The sequence below is a fragment of the Amphiura filiformis genome, chromosome 19 (genome assembly GCF_039555335.1).
Source record: "Amphiura filiformis chromosome 19, Afil_fr2py, whole genome shotgun sequence".
NCBI lineage: Eukaryota > Metazoa > Echinodermata > Ophiuroidea > Amphilepidida > Amphiuridae > Amphiura > Amphiura filiformis.
The window spans coordinates 59,434,943-59,452,919 of NC_092646.1; the positions used below are offsets into that span (position 1 = coordinate 59,434,943).

At 35.3% G+C, this 17,977-nt stretch overlaps 1 protein-coding gene across 2 annotated transcripts; it reads left to right on the forward strand.

Moving 5' to 3' along the window:
- Positions 1-1,862: 1,862 nt before the first annotated feature.
- On the forward strand, positions 1,863-16,785 carry LOC140140837 (uncharacterized). 2 transcript variants are annotated; one of them, XM_072162590.1, is made up of 6 exons: positions 1,863-1,936; positions 2,983-3,088; positions 9,759-9,846; positions 11,531-11,593; positions 13,651-13,816; positions 16,208-16,785. In XM_072162590.1, exons 3-6 carry the CDS (start codon positions 9,759-9,761, stop codon positions 16,236-16,238), a joined length of 348 nt encoding a protein of 115 aa, XP_072018691.1. In that variant the 5' UTR covers positions 1,863-1,936; positions 2,983-3,088; the 3' UTR covers positions 16,239-16,785. The 2 variants fall into 2 exon arrangements, 1 of the variants encoding a protein (XP_072018691.1); XR_011857305.1 differs by lacking the exon at positions 11,531-11,593.
- The last annotated feature ends 1,192 nt before the right edge of the window (positions 16,786-17,977 follow it).

Consider the following 17,977-nt stretch of genomic DNA (forward strand, 5'->3'; position numbering starts at 1 on the left):
TTAGGTTCATCCACCAACTTTCGCGCCAGCACAAAAGCGCCGCATTCCATAGATAGTTGTGTACCATGTATAGTTAATGGTAATGACACGTGCCCGGAGGATTTAAACAATAACGAGATCTGGGCGACCAATCACAAACCAGATTCATTTAAAGATACATTACATCATGACCAATTTTAGTTAGGCCAGAAATTGGCCTAGCTTTACATAGAGACCCGTGTTAAAATGTTAACCGCAAGTCAAAGTAGTCCACGTGGGAAGCTAACATACAGATGGAGTACGGTGACTGAAAAGATCAGCACATTGGAATGAGAATTTGTCCTGGTAGAGCTAGATTTGACAAAATTACAAAAAGGCACTATTTTGTGACAACATAACAAAAAATCAATCCAAAGTAAAACAAAAAAATCAGTTAGCTTTGCTTTGCATAAAGTAGAGACGTGAAATTAGGGAAGTTTAAAAAAATGTTTTTGGAAAATCGTCTCGTTTTTCGAAATATTGAAGAAAACGTGCGAAAAAAGACATTTTTGTCACTCTGGTCAGCAAAAAGTTAATGGTGTATATTTTTGTTTAAACAAATAATTATTTTGAAAACGTCAGAAACCCTTCATTAGACTTTCATGTGCTAACGATAATGCAAAAAATACCATTTGCTTAATGCATATTTTACGAGTTATCTTGTCACAAAAATCTTTCAATGTTGTCAAAAGTAAACTTTTGGACCTCTGGACCAAGATGGGCAAAAAGCACATTTACCATGTTTACGGGGTATAAATGTACCACATATGAGCCTTTTTGATATTTTGTAGATTTTCCTAGTTTTTATATTTTGTAGTTTTTAGTAGTTTTATTCTAGGGCTTTTTGTAGTTTTTGTGGACAGAATGACGTGTTGATAGAGAAGAAAGAGGAGAAGGAAATAAAACCACAGGACAATACCCTCCATGCTCTGCATAGGGTATAATATACATCTCAAAAAAGTAACTAACCCCCCTAATGGCCATTATTCAAAAAGGGGCTATTGTATTACAAATCTATGAAGTGCGTTGGAAGCAGAATTTATTTCTGCGCATCTCGACACCTCATTTGATACGATAGCCCAGAAAACAATAAAACACCGGTCAATTTAATGTAGTGAGATCAAGATTTGAAAGTTGCACTTACATACAAATTTTTACAATACAAAAACACTCAGATATCATTACACAGATTTCTTACACTGAATGTAAAATCAATAGAATTTACTGCAACTTTCAAATCTTGGTTTACATTGATTTAAATGTACGCCGTGACGTCAATATTTAGTCAATTGCTACAAATGAGGTGTCAGATTTGTAATATAATCACCCGTTTTTGAATAATGGTCATTATTTAAGGGGGGTTAGTTACTTTTTTTGAGGTGTTTATAAGAACACCAACCGCACTGAACAGATTTAGAAATTAGCGGATTACAATGAATGATATTGAACCTAGCTTAGTGGACTTAAAGGTATTAACCTAATACTCATCTACTCTCTAATGGGTATTCCAGTTGAAATTCCTACACCCTCTATGGAAGACATGACCTTAATCTTCCACACAGTGAGTGTGAATGGGGTTACCCAAATGGGTGATTGGTGACTCCATCTAAAATCTACACCCCCTGTGTGGGATATTAAGGTCATGTTTTCCATAGGAGGTGTGTGGATATCAACCGGAATAGCCAAGGATGATAGTGACATTCGGATACCTATAATTGATAGCCTCAATAAATTGTGATGGATGGGAGAATAATGTAAGCTTATCTACCTGCGTTCTACATCACAATGCATCCTGGGTAAATGGATATACCATGATGATAAAACAGATATTAATACATATATCATATTCACAATGCAAGGAACTAGCTGTCATCGAAATTCGTCCACAGCGATAATGGTATAGCATTGATTCCATTTGGTAAGTCAAATATTTCTTGTTCCTTATTTTGATATCGTTATTGAGATCTCTATAAAACATATTACAATTATGTATTTTTTTCTAATTTGATTTGTTTTATCACTGTTTTTATTCGCTTTGGTTTGTTTTGCTGTTTTGTATTTGAATGCAAATTTCTTTTGCTTCGTTCGTAAAAAGTTTCGGGTTTTTTTTGTCACTCATGCAACGTTTTGTGTTGGTATCTGGTTTCTTTTGTTTGTGCTGTGTTTTGTTGTGCTTCTTTTGTTTGCATACTTATATTTGATTCAATTTTATGATTATGTTGCGTTGCATTATCTTGTTCTCCAAATACAGTAAGCCAAAATTAAGGTACCAGTTATGTTCACCCCTTGTATATCCTAAACAAAGACAGATATGTCATAATTAGAACCAGCAGCCAATAGCGGCATCTTTTAGCTCGAATTTAAGTCCTCATTTGTTCAAGAAATAAAGATATGATGATCCAAAAACCCAAGGAAGATGCCAATTTAAAAGTTGCAGTTTGCTCCATTACGTGCCCTATTGATTTGCACACAATGCGTTCACGAACAAGGGAGCCAGCGCCGTGTTTCCATTGATCAACACGTTAAAACTAGTGTTGTGCCTTCATTGATTAGAACACAAAAGTGCAACTTTTGATTTCGTTTCTTTATTAGGTTTTAGACCACCGTTTCTTTAATTCTCAACCAATCTCAACAAATGAGGTCTTAAATCAGAGCTAAAGAGTACAGGTATTTGCTGCTTGTTTTAATTTTGACACATTTATCTTTATTTAACAGGGGTGAACACAACTGGTACCTTAATTTTTTGGCTTACTGTATGTTAAGAGGCGCATAAACCATGGGAAGAGCGGAAGTTTTAATTTAATCTACGCATGTTGCCAATTAAATTCAGACCGTATTTTCAAGTCAATATTCCAGTAAGTTGCCACCACTGGTAGCAATTGAACCCAGGACCTCATGCAACAGAAGCGAGTACTCGAACCACTGCGCAGTCATGTAATTAATGCCATATATGAATATTTTCAGGGTCACTTGGCAACGCGTGTTATTGGTCTTCAACACTGCAGTTTGACGAACAACTTATCCAGTCCAATTAATTTCTTCATGAATTACAGTTACTAATTAAGCAAAGGTAAGTTTTTTGTTTAATTATACCAGTTTGTTAATTAAGGTATGTTAAAGTTAACTTTATTGCCTAAGAATCACGGACTTACGATTAGCAGTCAAGTTAGGCGCTCGACTATGATGCGTTACTGTACAAATTAGAGCCCCGCAGTGTCTATTCTTTCTCGTCAAAAATTGGGTAAGGAACTTCTTTGCTTCGAGTTGATCTTGGCTGCGATGGTTATTCTATGTAGGCTGACTAGGGTCCGCGTCTGTATAGTTAAATGGATTATAATGCGTGTCTGGGTCAAAGAGGTCTTTAATATTATAGTATGTTATTAAAATTCACGGCTTTTACAATTTGCCCGTCCCCTCCTAGTAAGATAAAGGTTTAAGTCTTCTTCAAAGCACACATGTTCCAAAAATCTGGTGTAATTTAAAACCTTTAGCTTCGCCGGAAAGGGTTACCTAATTGTCTGTGAAACGCCAATGTAAATTCGGAATCGTGAGAACAATCGTTCCTCATGTAATAACCTATCTGTCTCAAACATGGAACATTCATATCAATCACCAATATGCAGTCATCCAATGTATATTACTTGCAGCTATGCAGGGAACTTGACAATTTCTTAAACATGGAGATTTTGTTGTATATAGCTACACTTTGATAATTATGCAGCTCATCAGAGGTCAAAAAAAGGTTAAAATGTTGTTGGATTCATATGAAACTCAGTGCATGACATTGTCCATCTTGAAAAGATATTGGAAGGCCTGAGCGCAAGAAGACCGTAAGTCCACTTGGCCCCTCAACATGTATACACTAAAGTTACGTATAGTTTCTTAGGGTTTTATAATGTTTAATACATGTTCCAGGATGAAAACATCATGAAAGGTTGTGAAAGATTTGTTTTGGCCCCTGAACATGTATAAAACATTACCAAACTATACAAAACTATACGCAACTTTAGTGTATACATGTTGAGGGGCCAAGTGGACTCACGGTCTTCTTGCGCTCAGGTCTTCATTTGTCTTGAAGATCACTTCAATGTCATTCAGAGGTCATTTCAAGGTCAAAAGATGAACCGCAAGGCTGAACTCATGGTCTTTGATCACTGTGTTTCTAGTTTTCTTCTTCTATTTAGAGTGTACATTACTAAGTATTGTTTCTCACCTGTATTCTATTCTATTTCTCATGTTTTACAGCGCCTTGGATTAGATTTGTTTAGACAATGGCGCTTTACAAATGCTATATAGTTATTTCTGTTTCTACTGCATGCGCGTTGGAGAAATCCGTTGCTTTATTTCTCAGAATTGCATTAGCCTACATCAAACATCCACAGATGACAAATTGTATCGTATTATCTTCATAAGTATACATGGTACAACAAATATATTTAAATCTGATGCTATTTTCAAAGTTTATTTGTGGAAGTCTTTATGTTCAAATATGGAAAAAGCATGGTTTTGTGGCACATTTTGTGTCCCCAGCAAACACAAAAACATATTAAAAACGTTTTAAATAAGTTATATTTTGGCTTTTGGTTTAGGTAAAGATGTTGTATAAAAACACACTACAACAATATTTTTAAAATGTTTTCAAAATGTTACTGTAAACTTTTTTTGCAAATACAGAAATGTTCTTAAGATGTTGTTTCCAAAACAATTAAATAAAATTTAAATGTCGGATTATATAAAGGTCATGAAAACGTTTTTAAAACGTTATTGCAAATATTTTGGGCAAACATTTTTTCGCAAAATATTTTTTCAACCCCAAAATAACATTCTGTTTAGAATGCTTTGTATGAAGTTTTCAAAAATGTTTTTGGAATGTTATCAAAACGTTTTATACCCTTTATATAACCCGACAATTAAACATTTTCTGTAAAACATTTTGTGTTTGCTAAGCAGTAGATTATCAAAAATGTTTTTTAATGTTATGAAAACGTTTTATACCTTTAATATACCCTTTATATAACCCGACATTTAAACGTTTTCTGACAACCTTTTATAACCTTTTGCGAATGATGTCTAAAACGTTTTGTATGTGCTGGGTGTCTCTATGAAACACCGATGTAAGTCCGGAATGCTTAATTTCTTTCTGCAACCATAATGGGCCGCAATATATCACTAACCGCATAGTCCGAGGCAAGGTTCATTATTGTCAGGGTTAGGGTCTTAGGGATATAGGGTCTTATGGTTAGGGTTAGGGTTAGGGTTAGGGTTAGTGTTAGGGTTAGGGTTTAGGGTTTAGGGTTAGGGTTAGGGTTAGGGTTAGGGTTAGGGTTAGGGTTAGGGTTAGGGTTAGTGTTAGGGTAAGGGTTAGGGTTAGGATTATATATTCGTATTTATTAGTACTAATATACTTGCATTGTGTATGCACTTTATTCCGTAATCAATAAGTATCATAAACAAACACCTTTCTCATTGATTACGGAATAAAGTGCATACACACAATATATTATTACTAATGAAAATGGAAGCGCAGTGTTAGTTTTCTTGTTCACGAACGCTTTGTGTGCAAATCAATAGGGCATTTAATGCAGCAAACTGCAACTTTTAAATTGGTATCTTCCTTGGGTTTTGGGATCGCCGTGTTTTTATTTCTTGAACAATTTCAACGAATAAGGTCTTAAATTCGAGAGGCAGCTATTGTGACATATCTGTCTTTGTTTAGGATATACAGGAGGTGAACATAACTGGTACCTTAATTGTTTGGCTTACTGTATTTTAAACGGTTGCGGTTTGGTAGTTTTTAAGAATGGTAGTGAGCTTTGGCAAACATTGCATTGATCATTTCATAGCGAACATGAAGAAGAATTTAAATATCACAGATATACTTTTGTACTTTTGTAGGTATTGTGGTTCTTGAATTATGTTGTAAAGAGGGCTGAAACAACAACACTTGTGTAAAATGTACATAACTCGTAATTAACAACAATAAATCAAGCACATTTAGAATGTATATAGAATGAACCTTTGCAAAACATAAAAGTTTTATTTTTCAATAATAGGCCTATATCGATTTAAATAATGAAAATCGAATTTTTTGACCGCTTCGACCAACAATACGTCGTGTATCCTTAATAACATTATTTTTGCAAACATTCTGTCAAAAATATTTTGTCAACACTTAACATGCAACCTTTAAAAATGTATATATAATTCGCCGTAGCGATTAGTAAAAACAATGTGTGTCGAGTTTTGATTTAATCCCAATGTCTTCCATAAAAGGTGCATGATTGCAACTGGAATAGCCCGATGTGGTTTCAAGCTATTATTTTATAACGTAATCCAATCTGATCTAATTGATCTCTGTTTTTTTGTTTTGTTTTTTGTATCCATGTCATAGATCCGACTGTAGCCATCCATTCATTATTCATATAATCTCATTATATCCAATGTATCTCTTTCATCTTTCCTTGAAGTCTATTTTCACCATTAAAGCTGAATTTATACTCGATCGCTTTTTGCAGACAAGCGAATCACGCGCATGCTCAGTATGCATAAACGACTCGCAGTTTACACACTGAGCACCATTTTGCATAATACTGAGCATGCGTGTGATTCGCTTTCATCAAAAGCGATCGAGTGTAAATTGAGCTTAACTCTTAACAATAATACCTCTTCAAGTTGTTATGTTTCATGTCATTGATCTTGATCAAACGGATTAATTATTTAAGCCTTTTCTCTTCTCTTATTTCATCTTATCGCTTTCTCTTCTCCCCTCTCTCTCCCTCTCCCTCTCTCTCTCCCCCATTTGTGAATTTCAATTTGGACTCCATTTAAAATGTACACCCTCAGCGCGTGAGATTAAATGCCCATTCAGTGATTTGTTCATCCGGATGATCGTAAAAATCATCAAAATTCAGATTGTGGTACCTTTGTCATTGTCGTAGATGTGCTAACATAGCCTGCGAGTGGTTCAGCCGAAAGCCGTGTATTTAAGACAAAATATGACATTTTACACGAATCTGTAATTTAGATACTGACAGTATCTAAATTAGCTACATGTATTTGAATGGGGCTTCAACTTCGTCAGTACTGCTGTTTTCATTTGCGATTTGGTAGTTCACAGCATCTTGCGAATGGTAGTGAGCTTTTGCAAAAATTGCATCGATCATTTTTATAACGAGTGTGTAGAAGAATTCATATAATCACAAATATACTTTTGTAGCAGGCCCTGTGGTTCTTGAGTTGTGTTGTAAAGAGGACTGAAACAACAACACTTTTGTAAAACGTACATAACTTATTAACAACAATAACTTAAGTTTTCAAAGTATATGATTTGTAAACTGAACTTTTGCAAAACATCAAAGTGTTATTTTTCAATAACAATTGATTAAGATAATGAAAATCGATATTTTTGCTGCTTCGACCAACAATACCGCGTCTTCCCTTAACACTGCACGTTTCTTTTTCTACTTTTTTTCTTCTTTTCCTCTTCTTATTGCACGTCGCTACTTTTCTCTCCGTCCTTCACATACTCCTCTTTTGTAATAATCCCGTCCGCTAATCCTATTATTCAACATCGTCAATTAATAAGCAGCTCTGTTGCGCTTTGTCTTTAATCTGTTATTTGTGTTTTAGAATTGGTAATGAATCATCCACCTGTTGTGTCTTAACCTATAAAGCTGTAGGCCAATTATATAAGTCTGTGTCACTAACATGGCCATGTAAATGCTCTGGGCAACATTAGATTTTAAACAGTTATTATACAACTCCATCAATGTCAGCGTATAGATGATCAACTTAATTAATTTTCATCTGACCAATAAATCCGATGAATTAAACTTCGATTATTTCTCCCTATAAAATAGCGTGTATTAGTAATGATTTGGGATTTGTAAATGCATGTAGATGCCGTGGAAGAAACGAAGACAAAAATGTATAATTGGTATAAGGAGGACAAATTCCATCCAGTTTTTGCGGAAGAAGAAAATTAAACTATATAATCATTTAGAAAATCGTATTAAGGCGACGCGATCTTTTGTTGGTCGAAGCAACCGAAAAAATGTCATTGTCTAAATCAATATATTATTGAGAAATAACACTTTGATGTTTTGTCCAAAGTTCATTCTACAAATCATATACTTTGAAAACTTCCTTAATTTATTGTTGTTAATGAGTTATGTACGTTTTACAAAAGTGTTGTTGTTTCAGCCCTCTTTACAACATAACTCAAGAACCACAGGACCTACAAAAGTATATCTGTGATATTTGAATTCTTCTACACGCTCGCTATCAAATGATCAATGCAATTTTTGCCAAAGCTCACTACCATTCGCACGATGCTGTGAACTACCAAATCGCAAAAGTTTAAAATAGGTGCTAACCTTAGAACTAATTTTTGAAAGCTATACTTACCAGTTGTTGTTTTGATTTACCACACTTTTCTGACAAAAATTGGAGGGTCACAAAATGCTCTGAATTTATAAATTTATATTTGACACTTTCTAAAAAATGGACAATATATGAGACTCTTTGGGCGAAACTATTACCTCACCCCAGACTAAATGACTGAAATTCAAAATGACTTAGCTTAGCCATGCAGTCTTTGGAAACAGTTGATATGCATCTTACTTACCATGCTTAGGCTAAACCGTGAGCATGGTGAAGACGAATAGCGCCACATTGAATAAATATAATATCAATAGCGGTGGCACACTTCACAGTGGCGTTTAACTATTGCTTTTTTTTATCCATCCATGTTCTGCTGATTTAGGAGATCCTTTGCCGATTTTGGATCAAATATCATGATTATTCCAAAATCGTGAGACCATCTGTTCATTGATTTAACTGGCTGTATCTTTCAGAACAAGTAAAAACGAGATGAAAGCAAATGAAAAGAAGATAGAAACAGAAAATGCAATTACCTCCTAAGTGGCTCATCGCTTTCAAATCATGAATACGACAAAGTCTCGGGATTATATTAAAGCCTTTAGTGATTATATAAATACTGTATTAGCTTAAAAAGTTATACCTTTTAAGGGTATACGAGGTATTGTTGGTCGAAGCAGCCAAAAAAAAAATCGATTTTCATTATCTGAATCAATATATTATTGAAAAATAACACTTTGGTGTTTTGCAAAAGTTCATTAGACTACAAATCATATACTTTGAAAACTTGCTTAATTTATTATTGTTAATGAGTAATGTACGTTTTACAAAAGTGTTGTTGTTTCAACCCTCTTTACAACATAACTCAAGAACCACAGGACCTACATTCTCGCTATGAATTGAGCAATCCATTTTTTTTGCTAAAGCTCACTAACATTCGCAAGATGCTGTGAACTACTTTTTTTCTGCTGCTTCGACCAACAATACATCGTATACCCTTAAGTGTCTTGATTGAGCAGTAACTTAACTTGTGACACCATCACGGCGTCTTCTTTCTGCGTAGTGTTGTTTACAATCCTCCGGTCACATGACCGGATTGTAAACATCACTACGTTAAATGAAGATGCCCTGGTAGTGTTGCAAGCTACGTCACTGCATAATCAAGACCCTGAAAAGGGTAACTTTTTAAGCTAATGTCAAAAATGACAGAGTCCAATAGTTGTATCAATTCTGCTATAAATAATGTATTTTAACTTGTCTCTATCATATGCATGAAGCACAAACATTGACTATTATGTTGTTAAGGATTTCTCATAAGCTATATAATTGCATTTATTTATATATTTTTTTAAATTCTATAGATGACTAAATCAATCACCGCCTGCCTAGCTTGTATGTTGTTGGTCGCCTGTGTCGCCGGCTCAAATCCGTTTGTGAGAAGAATGAAATGTAAGTAAATCTAAACAATGAGATAAAAGTTAAAATATTTTATTTTCAGGCAAAAGCGGCTCAGCTTATACCATTCGTTGAATATATCCAGTTCTTGATACATTTGTATCAGCGCGAAGCTTTGAAAACTCGTAATGCACGATGTTCAAATGAGAAATTGATGGCGCCGTTAATGAAACAGGCAATCATTTTTATTCTATAGACGAATCCAACGAGCCAGGCCATGGTCAGGATTTGTTCGGCTATTACAGGGTTCCCGGCGCACCAAGCTGATGTTGTGACTGCCCAATTGGGTGGATTAAAGCCGCTTAAAAATCGATGTTATATTGTATTGTGTTGTAAACTTTCATCCCATTCTTTTGTCTACGTGTAACACGAGTGATGGAAGGCAGTTTAAAATTCCCGCCAAGGACGCATCATTTCACATTTCAGGTGAGATAAACTCAGCAGGGACCCAGCCATGGCTGCAACTGAGGTGTAGGAATGCGTAAAATTGGATTCGTCTATCTATAGATGTATCTACACAAAGTTTTGAATAATATTGGTCTTCGTGTTCACAGCGAATTATACGTTATTTGACACAAAAATATAATATTCAGAAAACACCCTGGGGTTATGTGGTCATATATAGTCATAATGAATATTTACGTACAAACTGCCTTTAAGCGAAACATTTCCCTGACAGTAAGTGTTGAACTTAGTTACGAGGGTCCTTTAAACTTATGGGACAAACGGGTGTCGACTGCAGACGACAATTTAAAAATGTTCTTTCAAAATTAAGAATTTCAGAATGTCATGACCATATGTGGAACCAGCATGAAAAATGCATTAAAATGAGTGCAACCAAGCCTAGTATTTACCCAATGGTCAGTCGTCTAAGGGCATTTAAATAAAGACACCTAATTTAATCCCCACATGACCAGATAGGATGGCTGGAAAAGTCACCTTTGGCACAGCAGGTGGTCTTCCTGTGTATTTCAATTGGAAACGCGGGATGCATGTCCAACTTTTCTAGCAAATTTGTTATTTTTTGCAACTTTGTAGCAATAAGAGTTTCCATCGATAACTTTTTTTTTTTGTCAATCAAATTTTTCAAAATTTAGTTCTTGAAAACATACTAAAACATAATCCCCCAAAGTATAATTATTTTGCCTATTAAATTGTCAGCATTTTTGATGATATTTGTCTGAAAAATTTCTATCTCCTGGTATTGTAGCACATCTACTGATCACTTGGTGGTCTTGGTATGGCGGCACCCATGGGTCACGTGGGCATTAAATTTAGTGCCTTTTATTTATTACCATATGGTAACTGATGGTTCTTGAGATAGCTCTTGGCCTTTGAAGTTGACATTAAAAACAAAAGGAGGCACCCAAACGTATCGAATAGATTACTCTAAACATACCGGTATACATGTATTGTAGGATTCTGGCATGATCATTTATTTACATAACCTTTATTTTATGACATGTTTTGTATGTGTATTTCTGATGTATTTTAGCCAGTTATGTAAATAAATGAATAAATAAAATAAATCAAGAGGTTATTTATTCATTTTAAATTAAAAAAATTATTTAGGCCTAATTCTTTCTATTCCCCTAACACTGGGATGTGGTGCTGAGGGTTCCTCCGCACTCCTTGATGCAATTTAACAATTCCATCCAAAATTCCATCAACTACACAGGGCCAATAAAGATACCCAAGATACCCAAGATACCTAACCCTTTCGGGATTGATACACAAACATGTAAGTCCTTAAGGGATCGGATAGCAACGTTTGCACAGTAATTTTGTCGGACCTCAGAGCACATCATGTGTCTGCAGACACGTCAAATTGCATTCTAAATACGAGGAATGTCCTTCTGATATCAAATATTTTGAATTTTTGAAATTCGGTATATAATGCCAACTTGTATGGCAAATTATTTAAATATATTTGACATTTAACAGACCTCGAAGTAAATTTGATAAATCTAATGATAAAGTGAAAGTGTATGTAACTGGGAGGAAAAGGCCTGTCCATCATTTGAATATTTTGATCGTTTGTATTGATACCTTTATTTCCAAAAAAAGATTTAGGTATTTTTGGGAAAATTTGTATGTCTTCAATACGAAAGAACAAAATTTTCAAACGATGGACTGCTTTCCGCGCAGTTACATACACTCTAAGTGTATATCATTAGATTGATAAAATTTACTTCAAGGACTGTTATGTCAAAATATCAATTTTTAATAATTTGCTAAAAATTGTATTATATCGCGAATTTAAAAAACAAAATCAAAATTAATTGATATATGAAGGACGTTCTTTGTATTCAGAATGTAATTTGGTGTGTCTGAAGTGTTCTCATGCCCCACGAACATGACAACAATTCTGTGCAAAGGTGGGTGTCCGAGCCCTTGAGATAATAGGTTTACTGGGCTATTCCAGGTGTAATCCGTACATCAGGAGGACACGACCTTAATCTTCCACTCAGGGAATGGGAATTTCAAATGGGGTTATCTGAATGGGTGACTCCACATGAAATCTACACCCCCTGTGTGGGAGATTATGAAGTCATAATTTCCGTAAGGGGTGTATGGATTTCAACTGGGATACACAATGTATTTTTCGCTCTAAATTATTGCCTACAATGATCACTTCAAACATGTCAAAGGGCATATTATAACATCGCTAGCAATCAAACCCTGGTTGCGTTTTCACAATAGCTACCATAAGCGTCCAGTCATCAGGGCTAGCGACGTAGCGACAAAGTTGCCTTCAAGTCCCTACTTGCGACTTGACGCTTGGGCATGGTAGCGACTTATCGATCAGATAGTGGCAATCGCTTTTCTGATAAGTGACGGAATTGCGGTACAAATAACCGTTACGCTGCTAGCGATTGCCTAATATGATAAAATATTCTAGAATATATATTTTGGTACGATATGCCATTAATGGCAACCTTGAAAGCTTGAAAGTGCAGTCTTTGAAAGAGTAAAATTGACTCTGTAAAGAGTAAGATTCACTCTGGAACTCACAAAAAGACGCATTGAGCAAGGAGTACAAGGCACTCTCAAAAGAGTAACATTTAATTTCATTCAATTGGAGTAATCACTGTTAGGCAACCCACAACAAAAGATTAAACACTCGTTTACATTTAGAGAGTATGAAACTTGCAACTGCATTTTATAGTGTTCAGATCTGTAATAATTAATAGTCGTTATTTTGTTACATAAGTATCGCATATTAACTTTGCATCATGAACTTTCTGTTTATGAAATCTTTTATTTGACCTTGCTTCTCACTCTTTTCATAATATTCCATATTATGCGGGAACATTCGATTTCAATACAAAATGTATCAATATAATTGCGTCAATCAGTTTCGATATTTAGTGAAAAGGGTGATTATACCGAATGGATTCTTTCAATTTGACTCAGTTGATATTTGACATTTTACACCACATTCGTATGAGAATCTATTTTTATTCTTTATATTCTTATGCGTTTTAATGCATCTGATACTCATACATTTTGTAATTTTAATTCCGAAGGTTTATAACGAGTCTGATGCTCTACCGATTGGGCTACTTCAGTTGAAATCCATACACCACCAGGTGGTGTGTATGGAAGACACGTCCTTAATCTTCCACACAGGGAGTGTGAATTTCAAAAAGGGTTACTGAATGGATGACTCCATTTTAAGTCCACACCCCCTGTGCGAAAGATTAAGGTCGTGTCTTCCATAATGGGTGTATGGGTTTCAACTGCAAAATGTTCATTCAGTTTTTCTGATAATAAATTATTATGATTTTCTTTCAGTACCCGAGCAGAAATTGAATGATTTTCTTGCCAAAATAACAAACCAGAAGTGCTTATGGTTAGACCCGATATCAGGCTCGTTTAAGAAAGTAAGCGTGAATTGGCGACGTGTTGTTGGCTGCCGTGAATATTACTGTAACTCATACGGAATGATCGAAACGAAAGAGTGAGTATTCGTTTAATCTGCATAATTATTATTAATGTAAATTAGATTCGAAAGTTTAATTACATTAGTCAGATGAAGCTTGTTTGTGCAATCATAATTATATACATCACAAAAAAGTAATTACCCCCTTTAAATGATGGCCATTCTGACAAAATATTTTGTGTCAGCGAGAACTTTATGTGGAAGTGACATGGAAGAAAAAAAATATTTCGGAGTCTGTCTTAGTAACTCGGGGCCCAGAAATAGTAACTCGGGCCCCGACATATTAACTCGGGTCCCCACATAGTAACTCGGGGTCCAGGATATATTGTATTAGAAATCTGTAAAATGAGTTGGAAGCAGAGTTTCTGCACATTTTGACACCTCATTTGTAGCAATTGTCTAAATATTGACGTCACAGCTTACATTAAAATCAATATAACCCAAGATTTGAAAGTAGCAGTAAATTCTATTAATTTGTATTCAGAATAATGGAAGGAAATCTGTGTAATGATATCTGAGTGTTTTTGTATTGTTGTAAGTGCAACATTTACAATCTGGACCTCACTACATTAAATTGGCCGGTGTTTTATTGTTTTCTAGGCTATCAAATCAAATGAGGTGTCATAATGCACAAAAATAAATTCTGCTTCCAACGCATTTTACAGATTTGTAATACAATTTCCCCTGTTTCCCGTTTTTGAATAATGGCCATTATTTAAGGGGGGATTACTTATTTTGAGATGTTTATATAAAAATTAATGGTGATAATTAAGATTTTGAAAAAAAAATCAAAGTGAATGAAAAAAAAAAGTGTCTACATCCGTTTGTTCTAAAGTTTGCTAACCCAATCAGAACTCTATGTTTCGGGCTAGCGATTCTAGGACGAGCGACCCTTATGTTTCTTTCGAAAATTTCCAAGTAGCAACCCTCAGGAGTAGTAACTCTTAGTTCTAAATTGCGCTAGACCTAAGGGTTCCTACTCCGAAAGAAAAACGAGGGTCACTAGTTCGTTATTCCGAAACTAAGATAAGGCTCTCTAGTCCAAAACTAACCTCAACCCTTTCGGACAAGCAAAGCCTTTTTTGAACTTGCGAACCCCATTTTAGGGTACCTTATTTTATTTTCGGAATAGCGACCCCATTTTATTTTTCGGACTAGCGAATCTTATTTTCAGACTAGGAAACCATACTTTTGGACTATTGAACCTTATTTTCTGACTGGCGAACCTCATTTTCTGACAAACGAACCTTATTACCAGACTAGCAAACCCTTTTTCGGCCGGACTAGTAAACCTTATTTTCAGACAAGTGAACCCTATTTTTGGACTAGGGAATCTTATTTTCAGACTCATGAACCTTATTTTCGGATTAGCGAACTTTATTTTCTGACTAACGAAACTTATTTTTGCACTAGCGAACCTCATTTTTAGACTAGTAAACCTTATTTTCAGACTAGTAAACCTTATTTTCAGACTAGCAAACCTTATTTTCAGACTAGCAAACCTTATTTTCAGACTAGCAAACCTTATTTTCAGACTAGCAAACCTTATTTTCAGACTAGCAAACCTTATTTTCAGACTAGCAAACCTTATTTTCAGACTAGCAAACCTTATTTTCAGACTAGCAAACCTTATTTTCAGACTAGCAAACCTTATTTTCAGACTAGCAAACCTTATTTTCAGACTAGCAAACCTTATTTTCAGACTAGCAAACCTTATTTTCAGACTAGCAAACCTTATTTTCAGACTAGCAAACCTTATTTTCAGAATAGCAAACCTTATTTTCAGACTAGCAAACCTTATTTTCAGACTAGCAAACCTTATTTTCAGACTAGCAAACCTTATTTTCAGACTAGCAAACCTTATTTTCAGACTAGCAAACCTTATTTTCAGACTAGCAAACCTTATTTTTAGACTAGCAAACCTTATTTTCGGACTCGCGAACCCTTTTTCGGACTAGCGAATGTTTTTCAGACTAATGAACCTTATTTTCGGACTAATGAACAAGGCACACCAACTTGATGTGGGGAAGTCAAACACAGACTAGACAGTATGCATGGGGGGGGGGCAAAAAACAGCAAATGTCGACATTAGAAGAAGGCAAAGTTCGATAGCCAAAAATTACCAGTTCCAATGCCCATAGAAGTGCTAAACCTGCAGAAAAAATGGGAATACAATTATACAAAAGTGCACTAGAACAAGTGATGAAAATCGCTGTGCATATAAACAGACACGATAAACCCAACAACCAATGTAGGCACAAAAACAGGATTGGTATCTCATACTTTCTTGATATTCTTTAACTAAATGTAGTTTCAGATTTTTTGTCGTATTGCATGTTTTGCGCTTTCTGACGTTGTATCAAATAGAGTATAGAAAGTATAAATTTATTTTATTCATTTCTGTTTCAGGGTAAAAATACCAGGCGAGAGATGCGACTAAAGGCAGAATGTTATTTTTACACCAGAGGAGTTATCCACGAGCTCTATATGAAGTTAAAAAGTGCAATTTATTATTACTGTAAAGACCGGAACTCAGGGAGTTAATATGTGAACAAACAATGGGCTATTCCAGTTGAAATGGAAGACAATACCTTAATATTCCACACAGGGGGTGTAGGTTTTAAATAGAGTCATTTATTCAGGTAGCCCCATTTGAAATCGCACTCCCTGTGTAGAAGACTAAGGTAAATGGATATAAACTGAAATAACCCAATGAACATTACACATATTTAAATTAACAATTACACAAAAATTGGGCTGTTCCATTTGTAAACAACACCACCACTGTGGAAGATTTTTTGAATTCCAAACAAATTCAACAGTTTAAATTATTCAAGATGCAACCATTTTCATCCATAAAAGTGGAAAAACGATTTTGGAATTTTAGGCTAAAATTGTGCAAAATTTCACCACTTTCAAATAGCAAATATTTCCAGCTGGAATAACCATAGTTGCAACTGGAATTGAGATTTCGCTGTAAGCGTCCACAGGGGGAGGGTGGATTTCAAATGGAATAGCCCATTAAACGAGCCAAGTGCAACTCTTCTTTATAATCCTGATCTAGGACTTCTGGAGAACATGATAGTACGGCATTCTTCGCCTTAAGACTGACGATTATCAGTGTACTTCGGTTATATTTAAAAATGCGCTTTTATAAATACGCACGTGACCCATGGGCACGGCATACCAAGACCAGCAAGCGTGGCCAAATCTTCGTGCATTGACCACTATTAATACAGAAAGGGATAGGAACCCTGTAGATAAATATCATAAAATTTAAGTATTAATTGAATTGCAAAATTATTACGCATTCTGCAATTCCGAATTTGTAATATGTTATAAAAACAACATTATGAAAGTATTTGACGACGGAAAAAATATTCAACGACGGAAACGCTTACAAAAAAGTTGAACAAAATAGACAAATTTTGCTGCACAGCAGTCTCGTGTTGTTCCGCCTTTGCATTCTAATGTATAGAAAGACCACTCGCTATGTAGAAGGTCACTTCGAGACTTACTGTCTATATTAAAGTTGTCATGGCAGCGTGGAGGTGGTCACGTGCGTATTTATAAAAGCGCATTTATAAATATCACCGAAGTACACTGATTATATAGACCTTTTTCCCTCTTTCCCACCATGCACTATTCCAGGGGGGTATGAGTGTCGCAAAATACATCATCTCCCCGGGGGGAGTACAGAGTTATGTTCATTACATTCTGGAATACGGACATTTCGGCTGGTGCCTTCATCACAAAAAAGGAATCCCCAATCATCACGATAATGGCGCCGCGTTCACTAATACCTTTCGGGGCAAAAAACAACATTTTTATGCCTTATGGACATGGTGTCGTCACCCAAAAAAGTTTCCTGCTATTGAAACCTAACTTTGTATACATTTTATAGACCTAATGGTGAAAAACTAATGACGGGACGCGCAGTGATATTTTGTCGGCGTCCGTTTCACTTTTTTTCGGAGATGAAAATAAAACGTAAACACAATCTCTTATACAGATGTTCTGCATCGCTCCGTAACTGTATCACTCGTGTATTCAATATATAGTTAATATGTGAACAAACAATGGGCTATTCCAGTTGAAATGGAAGACAATACCTTAATATTCCACACAGGGGGTGTAGGTTTTAAATAGAGTCATTTATTCAGGTAGCCCCATTTGAAA